The sequence below is a fragment of the Hippopotamus amphibius genome, chromosome X (assembly GCF_030028045.1).
Source record: "Hippopotamus amphibius kiboko isolate mHipAmp2 chromosome X, mHipAmp2.hap2, whole genome shotgun sequence".
NCBI lineage: Eukaryota > Metazoa > Chordata > Mammalia > Artiodactyla > Hippopotamidae > Hippopotamus > Hippopotamus amphibius.
Genome location: NC_080203.1, coordinates 17,227,390 through 17,236,633, shown reverse-complemented (window position 1 = coordinate 17,236,633; position 9,244 = coordinate 17,227,390). Strand labels below are relative to the sequence as shown.

Here is a 9,244-nt window from a genome sequence, read left to right as displayed (position 1 = left end):
CACACATACTTTTTCATCCTGTAAAAGAGAGTGCACTAGACCACCTTCTGGTTGCAGAGAAATGGATGAAAATTGACAAAATCTATACAGAGCCTCGTGGTTAGATATGGAAACAGAGTGATTCTAATAAACAATAAGTATTATTTAATAACATCTAGGTAGTCATAAGATTCCCCAAAAGGGGAGAACAAGCAACTGCAGAGCATTTCCCAAACCCCCTCCTTCTGTCATGGAAACGCCAATAAAACTCCTCCACCTCCCACACTCCAGTGCCAGATCGGTAAGCATTTAGCCAAGCATGCTGGGAGACACAGAACAACTGAAAGAAAGGAGTATCCGGGTGTCTTGGATTTGCTTGCCATTCTGCTCTGTTCCTCTACACTCTCGTTACTAGACGTAGGCATTAGACGTGACAATCAACTACATTTGAACTGAGCAGAAGAAATATTAAAGGCATAGGCTTCAGAAGAAATGTCTCAAAGGCAGCCTCAGTCACCTAATCAGACTTTAATTTCAACCACAAATGGCACAGAATCATCAAGCCCTGTCATTCCTAATGATACCACAAATAAAGGAAGGACCGGAGACAACTCTCCAGGAATAGAAGCATTGTGTGCCATCTATATCACTTATGCCGTGATCATTTCAGTGGGCATCCTTGGAAATGCTATTCTCATCAAAGTCTTTTTCAAGACCAAATCCATGCAAACAGTTCCCAATATTTTCATCACCAGCCTGGCTTTTGGAGATCTTTTACTTCTGCTAACTTGTGTGCCAGTCGATGCAACCCACTATCTTGCAGAAGGATGGCTGTTCGGAAGAATTGGATGTAAAGTGCTCTCTTTCATCCGGCTCACTTCTGTTGGTGTATCAGTGTTCACGTTAACAATTCTCAGTGCTGACAGGTGGGTTTCTTTTCTCAGTTATATTTGCCAGGATGTGAAATTAGGCAAAAGAAAGGAAAGCTTGTACGGAGCGTTCACTGGCTACTATGCTGCTTTTCTCACACTCTGTAACCTGGATGTAAGATTGGGAAATCGGGGGGCATTTTAAATAAAAGTTGGTGTAAGAATGTTAAAATTCCTATGTTAGCATCTGAGGAGAGGTTGAAATTGTGTGCTTCAGGGATCGTTTATTTTCTTTGAAGTGTAATCGTTTGTTTGAAAGAATACTGAACGGTGTTTTTCCCCCCGCCAGTTTATTAACACAAATTGTTCCAGGTGTAAAAGAAAAACAATTCATGCTTTATACATTAGTGCAGCCTAGTGGTGCAATATTGTTAACATTAAAACATCAACATAGGTGTGAAATTGACCACATATACATTGCTGTCTACGGGAAAATGGTAAAAAGATGCATGCATCTAATTTATTTGAAATGTATCAAATTAATTAATGGCAGAAAAAACAGTGAGGCTTTCAGCTTCCTGGTAACTCAGTGTAATGTCATCACTTAATTGTATTTGTTTTTTCTATAGGCATTCAATGACATTCTTGTTTCCAGAGACACAAATTAATCCCAGTTGACTCTTAGAGCTCTATGGATGGAGCGTGTGAGAACCTCTGGCAGGCAGGGTGTTTGGGCTGTGTTAGGATATTTTCAGTCTAAGTATTGTGCTTTTCTGTACCTATTGTAGAATGATAACTGTGAAAGCATGAAAAAAATTGAGGCTCCAAATACTAAAAGTGATGCTTTAAAAAGCCTGCAAGAAGCCTGTAAGTAATCAATGCCTGGCAGTACCAGAAGGAAAAGCTTCTTCAGATTTCGGAATCTGAGAGGAGGAAACGATTTCCCTGTATCTTTTATGGAATTTTGCTTTGACTGGTTTTATATTATGTGTGAGAGCAGATTTACTTAAAGGCTGTAGAAATTAAGGTGGATTTGTCAGAATAAGGAGGCATCATTTCATGGTACAGGGTTTCCGATTTCACCCTTGCCTTGCTCTGAATCTACCTATAGATCGGCTTGGGCAAGAAATTAACACTTATGAACAGGGAAGAAATTAACCCTCTCCTCTTTCCTGCATAAAGTCATGGACTTCTTTTCTAGGAAGGTTGATGACTGCTCGCTCACCAAGAAAGGAGAATTAGGTTTAACATCAGTCACTTACATAATAAAGGAAGTCTTTTAGAACACTTAAGGTAATTCACAGGTAATTAATTACTCTCCATCACACACAAAATCATGCCAAAAATATGTATTTGCCCTAAATAGAAGATCTACAAGAAAATTATAAAAATTGCAGATCTGGAATATCTCATAACAGTGAATAAGGGAAAAAGTGATTAGCATAAAAAAATACTGGAGTGTATTATGTGTATTTGAAATCATAACCAATTCCAGTTGGTTAATGTTGACTTGGTCATATACATATGGATAGGAAGGTAGAACTGGATGACCACTGAGGTCACTTCTAACCTTACGATTCTGTCATTTTGATATTGATTTTGCCCTTTGCTGTGATCATGTGTTTCTAGATACAAAGCAGTTGTGAAGCCCCTGAAGCGTCAGCCCCCCAATGCCATCCTGAAGACCTGTGCCAAAGCCGGCTGCATCTGGATCGTGTCTATGATCATTGCTCTCCCAGAGGCTATATTTTCAAATGTATATACTTTCCGAGATCCCGACAAAAATATGACCTTTGAATCGTGTGCCTCTTATCCTGTTTCTGAGAGGCTCCTGCAAGAGATACACTCTCTGCTGTGCTTCTTAGTGTTCTACATTATTCCACTTTCGATTATCTCTGTCTATTACTCTTTGATTGCCAGGACTCTTTACAAAAGCACCTTGAACATACCTATTGAAGAACAAAGCCATGCCCGCAAGCAGGTAAGTATTAATCAGGACTCATGCACAAATTTAGAAGGGAAATGCCTCCTTTTGCATCCCTGAGCAAGAAATACAGTAGCAGCATCGTATTTTGTTATGATCATGGGCTCTGGAGCCTTTCAGACCCAGGATTTAATTCCATACCAGCTGAGCAAACTTGAGCAAGTTACTTAACATCTCTGAGCCTCATTTTCCTCATGTATAAAATGAAAATAAGGTCTGGATGATATATATGAAATGTTTAGCATAGTTCCTGCAGCATAGTAAACATTTGATAAATGGTAGGACTTCTATTATTAGAAAGGGGGCAGCTGAAGTTTGGGATCAGTCAAAAATCACCCCACAGAACAGTGAAAAACATCACACAAGGTGAGACTATAAAGCGAAGCATGTTTTGTTTTAGAAAGTGTAACAGAATGATACAAAAACACAGGATGGTAGAACTGGCAAGAAGCCATAACATTATTCAATGCAAACCACTTAACACACAGATGAGCAGACTAGGGGAGGGTAGGAGTGGGGGGAGGTGTCTCAGGGGATGCAGCACAAGTAGCAAGAGAACACAGTGACTCACAGAAGCTTGATTAAGACCATTGCAAGACCCAGGTGTGCTCTCCTCTCATAAATATGAACAGAATAAAAAAATATTAGCAAAACATTGTTTCATTTGATTAAAAACAACAACAGGATTTCTATCCTTCTTGGGTGGGAGCAGATGATTCCATTTACCTCTTAACCAGTATGTGGAGAGCTCAGTGCCATTTTTTTTTTTTTCCCGAGCTAGTCCACTCAGTTGGTTCAACAGTGGTGGTCGGGAGAGGTTCAAGTTGCATTTTAATGCCCATGTGACTACAGGCAATGTCTTCACTTAATCTGGTTCATTTCTCTTATTAAGAGGTGTAGGTAGGATTATTTCCATACACGAAGGATCACACATTGGCTTTTATTCCTTTGACTATATAGTTAGAACTCCTGTACATTAAGAACAATTTTTAGGTACCAATTTAGCAACTTTCATGACCCCAGAAAACTATTTTAACCTAGTCAGCCTCTGCTGATGCAGTGAAAGCAGTTTTATTCAGCATCTATTTCTTAATCAAGTTAAATTTTCAATAATTCCACAACACTCCTTGACATAATTAGAGATACCCTGGAGTATCTCGAAACCAGGAATGGGAGTCTCTGAATTAGAGCTAATCAGAGACCAAGATCATAGGTTACCATGTCAATTAATTTGCTGTATTCTACAGCCACGGGCTGCCTCTCGCACCTGCATGTTCCAAGGGACACTGGCCTGTTAACTGTAAATTTCTATGTAAATCTAGAGAATGGCTTTTTTAAAATCTCTGCCAGCTAAACATTTTTTGTTTGGGTTTTCGGTTTTGTTTTATTTTTGTTTTGTCTTTTGGTTTTGTTTGGTTGGTTGGTTTGGTTTTGTTTGCTTTTTGGTTTTGCCATTTTTCTTCCCCCTATAGATTGAATCCCGGAAGCGAATTGCCAAAACGGTGCTGGTGCTGGTGGCTCTGTTTGCTCTCTGCTGGCTGCCGAATCACCTCCTGTATCTCTACTGCTCATTCACTTCTCAAACCTACATGGACCCCTCTGCCATTCACTTCATTGTCACCATTTTCTCTCGGGTTCTGGCTTTCAGCAATTCTTGTGTAAACCCCTTTGCTCTTTACTGGCTGAGCAAAACCTTCCAGCAGCATTTTAAAGCTCAGTTATTCTGTTGCAAGGCAGAGCTGCCTGACCCTCCTGCTGCCGATACCCCTCTTGACAACCTGGCAGTGATGGGAAGGGTCCCAGGTGCTGCCAGCACTCAGGTGTCTGAAATTAGTGTGTCCCTGTTCGCTGGCTGCAGTGTGAAGAAGGAAGATGACAGAGTCTAGCTTTTCAATTAAAAATGGTGTTTTTCCTCCCAGCGTGTGTATTCGACTCTGAGCTATGTGTAGGTGTATGGTGTTAGGATTTTTGTTGCTTGAGAATTGTGCTGAAATCTTAGGAGGGAAGGGTCGGACAAACCATGATTTTCTTCAATGTACAAGCATTAACAAACGTTATTGGGCTTTCTAAATAAAACGGAGCCCCCCTAGGTAGAGAAGGATATATTTGTGTATGTCAGTGGGTACTAAGAGAGGTTGAATAGGAGGTAAAGTGAAATAAACAAGATGACACTTAATCTAATGTTTCCATCACATCTCTGATGCTTATAATTTCGCATGTACTCCTGTGATTTGCATAAAACTGTGTTTGTGTTTATTATGTGGTGTAAATCGAGAGATTACACTTTGCATATGAAAAGGGGATCAAAGAGAGGTAAAACATCTCTTCTGCAGTTTTCTTCAAAAGCAAAGTCCTAAAAAATAGACCTTCACAGGGTTTGTTTTTGACTGCCCTTTTCCATTCATCTCTTTTCCATTAGAACTAAAGCTGTGCAATGGCAATGACAACGTTTTGGGGTCAGCAAATGTAAAGTACCAAGTAAGGATCTGGGGCAGGATGTTTGCCTTACTAGGTCAGCACTTACTGACTTAAGGTAGTTCTGGAGTTACAACTCCCACTGATTGATAATTGGGCAAAGTTCTCTCTCACAAATATTGCGAAGAACTTGCCTTCTTCATAGGCAGAATAAGTGGCCATAATTATGGTGGCATTTGAGGGCTCTAAAGAAGGACCCTTGTCAAAAAATCAGTGAGCCTGCAAGTGTCTGAAATTCTTCAAGGAAATTCATTTCTTTCTGGTAAGCAGTGCCCTCTTTCTAAAAAATGCAGAAGTACCACATGAAATCCCTAACACCTGGGTGTGCAGTTGTTATCAGATCATCTCCCTGCGTGACTACCTTAAACCTGATGTGTGCCTGACTCCTGTAAGAGTATCACCTAATTAATCTCTGCCCTTGGAAATCAGATGAAGGTTCAGATTTTCTATCCTCTGCTCCTACTTGCTAACACTGTAAGCTTGTTAATAAATATTATTTCAAACAACTGTTGTCAATAGACGTGTCAGGTTTAGATTTGTGGTTTCCGAAAATGTTTTCTTGGGGCAAATTAAAGCATATGTTTGGCACTATCAATAGTTAAATTTGTATTTTCAAAAACTTGACTTTGGGGTGTGCTTTTGGTAGCTTTGAGCTTTCTTTAAATGGCTTGTGTAATTGTGAACTTTTGCTTAAAGATGTGGCTTGAAAAGGGGATATATATTAACACTAGGCTTTACATTTAAGTAAAATTGGTTTACTTAAAGTGGGGGTTGTTAGAATTGTATTAATATCGTTTGGGGTTGGATGTTGTAATAAATGGGGAGAAAAATAAATATGAAATAAAGTTTTAAATGACTTCGTGTAACTTTATATTCTAAAAACAATACTTCTGACAGAATCTCACTGAGAACCCATTTTAACTCCAAAATTTATTTTCAAGTTCCAAAACTCCAAAATATTTTACTATTTTCCTTACTCTGGGTAAAAATTACATCTTTACTCTCCTAAGCATACCATTTTAGAAATAACTTGATAAAAGTACCAGATTACTAAAGCTAAGCGAGCTTTTGAGCAGTTGATAAAACTAGAGCTCAAAGAACTTTGATTTTCTTCATTCTCAGTAATCCCTAGGTGACTTAGGGATCTGATATAAAATAAATCCCTGAATGGCTTTATAGGGCATAAGCCTCCCATCTAGAATTGGGGAATTGGGATTAAAATTCATGGCTTTGCTTTGATTTTTTTTAAGGGAGTGGTCTTTTTTTTTTAACAGAGTATCCCTGTTAGAGCTAACCTTACAAGTAGGCCCCGATATCCACTATTTCTTTCACACTGACTATTGTGTGCAGAAATGTTACTACATTTCATTTCTTTGGAGAGGGTCGTAATGGGGGGTCAGGGAACACATGAAAAACAAATTTTGTATACCTCTCAATTTTGCTCAGGGTCTGCTCTGACCCAAGGCTTAGAATAATGGATCATAATAATATAATATGCTACGAAGCAGGAAAACAAAGTCACAAGCTTAAGTAAGTTTTGTCATTGAAGTTGATAGTACTACAAAACATTTAATACTGGCATACCTACTGATGAGCAAATTTGGGTTTAAAGAATTTCTGCAGTTATTACCATCTTAAGTCAGGGATCTGTCTTTTTTTTTTTTTTTTTTTTGTCTAAAGGAGTTATTTTTATTTCCACTAAGTCTTTTTTTTGGGGGGGTATTTTATTTATTTATTATTTTTTGGGGGGTACACCAAGTTCAATCATCTGTTTTTATACACATATCCCCGTATTCCCTCCCTCCCTCAACTCCCCCCCCCACCCTCCTTCGATCCACTAAGTCTTGAGATTACAGTAAGTGGGGACAGGAAAATTCCCTGAACAGAGTGAGCCTGAATGGACCATTTTAAAAAATATAGTTTGGTATATTTCAGTAATTTTCCAGAAAGATTTCCTAAGCCAGGTAGATGACTTCTCTGGCCAGGGAGTTTCTGCTTTTGTAGGTTAATGAATTTTTATCCACCAATAAGTCAGTGGCCTATTAGGCCAGGAGTACAGCACAGATCACCCTTCACAGAGAAGAACGAAGATGACATTTAGGGAGAAGCCAGCTGTCTGGGTTCTGTCTTCCTGGTCCAGCAACCCATCTACTCCTGGAGTTTCAGGAGTTATCCCCTATTTTTATAATTACAAAGGACCCCCCTTTTTGCTTGTTACCTTGAGTGTCTCTTGCAAAAAATTATTGGGAAAAAAATAACAGGTTATAAAGAGATACTTACAGATTACCTCAGTTACTAGGGATTTAATTCTAGGAATCCACAAGGAAGTAAGAACGGGAACGAAGCCTCATAGAGACAAGAGCATTAAAAAAAAAAAAAGACTGGGAATTCCCTGGCGGTGCAGTGGTTAAGGACTCCACACTTCCACCGCAGGGGGCACGGGTTCCATTCTTGGTCAGGGAACTAAGATCCCACATATCATGGGGAGTGGCAAAAAAAATAAAACGAAATAAAAATTAAAAAATAAATTAAAAATTTTAAAAAGGGAGTTCCCTGGTGGTGCAGTGGTTAAGAATCCACCTGCCAATGCAGGGGACATGGGTTCGAGCCTTGGTCAGGGAAGATCCCACATGCAGCGGTGCAACTAAGCTCGTGCACCACAACTACTGAGCCCTCATCCTGCAACTACTGAAGCCTGCAAGACTAGAGCCTATGCTCTGCAACAAGAGAAACCACCACAATGAGAAGCCCGTGCACAGCAATGAAGAGTAGCCCCCCCCCACTCACCACAACTAGAGAAAGCCCCCATGCAGCAACCAAGACCCAATGCAGACAAAAAATAAATATTAAAAATTAAAAAAAAATTTTAAAAAGTTACATTTCTATGTAAAAATTACCTTTAAAAATTTTTAAATACTGTCAGGCCCAGTGGCCAAGTACAATGCCATTGTAGGTACAAGCATGCTTAGGTCCCAATTCCACTGCTCCACTATTACCTCAGTGACCCTCTTGTCACTGCTTCAGCTTCTCCTCTCACCCCTGGAGAAGGCCTCTGTTCTGCTTACTACCTTTCCTATGTGGGCCTGCCTGCTTCTGGGCTACTCCAACCATGTCCCTTTCTGTTCCATACTCATCCCTCTTCCTGAGAGATGCTTATTGGCTCAGTGGCGGGGCGACCCTACCAGGTCACCTCACAGGCCTCTGGGTAGCCTTTGACTGGATCACATGGGAGGGAAACTTTTTGGCCACCTGCTCAGAGCGGCCTCTGGATACAGCAGGCGCTCAGAGTGTCACGTGCAGCAGGGCTGCGTAGCATATTATCACCTATGCTGTGAACTCACTCAGGAATGAAATGGGAGCCCAATAACACATTGCTGAAAACAGCTGTATACTATTTATGGATCCTGGAAGAAATATTTAGCAATGCTTCAATGAGCCTAATAAAACTCATGTTATCTATAGTATAAAAATGCATGCAAGTTCTATTGCATGCCTGTTTTTCCTAAAAGATCAAAAAACGACGTTAGCGGGGCAGTAAAGGTGGTGTGTACACTGGATGTTAAAAGTTTCAGGTTTGGAGCTCGAGCACGTTTGAATCATGGAGTACAAGGGCAACTGCCGCCCTTCCTTTCCAGAGTCATCTCCAGCCTCAGGAAGGTACCAGAGACATAAAGGAGGGAGCAGAGGCTTGGAAAGAAGGTTGGTCCTCCCATCGATCGTTCGTTCATTCACTCACTCACCACACACGCAGTAGACACGAGGAGCTCGGGCTAACCTGAGCCGCCGCGTCTCCTAGTTAACCGCAACGAAACAAGCGAAAGACCCGTTCCCACGCGGAGGAGGGGCCTCCGGGCGAAGGAGGCGCGTCTTTCCCTCGCAGCGACACCTGTCCCGCCCGCCCCGTCCACTCCCCCAAGATGGCGGTCGCCTCGACGCC

The 9,244-nt window shown here is 40.7% G+C and overlaps 1 protein-coding gene across 1 annotated transcript; it reads left to right on the top strand.

Annotated features, from left to right (window-relative positions):
• Positions 1-330: 330 nt before the first annotated feature.
• On the top strand, positions 331-4,895 carry BRS3 (bombesin receptor subtype 3). Its single transcript, XM_057719091.1, has 3 exons — positions 331-905; positions 2,478-2,829; positions 4,305-4,895. Exons 1-3 carry the CDS (start codon positions 472-474, stop codon positions 4,716-4,718), a joined length of 1,200 nt encoding a protein of 399 aa, XP_057575074.1. The 5' UTR covers positions 331-471; the 3' UTR covers positions 4,719-4,895.
• Positions 4,896-9,244: the final 4,349 nt, after the last annotated feature.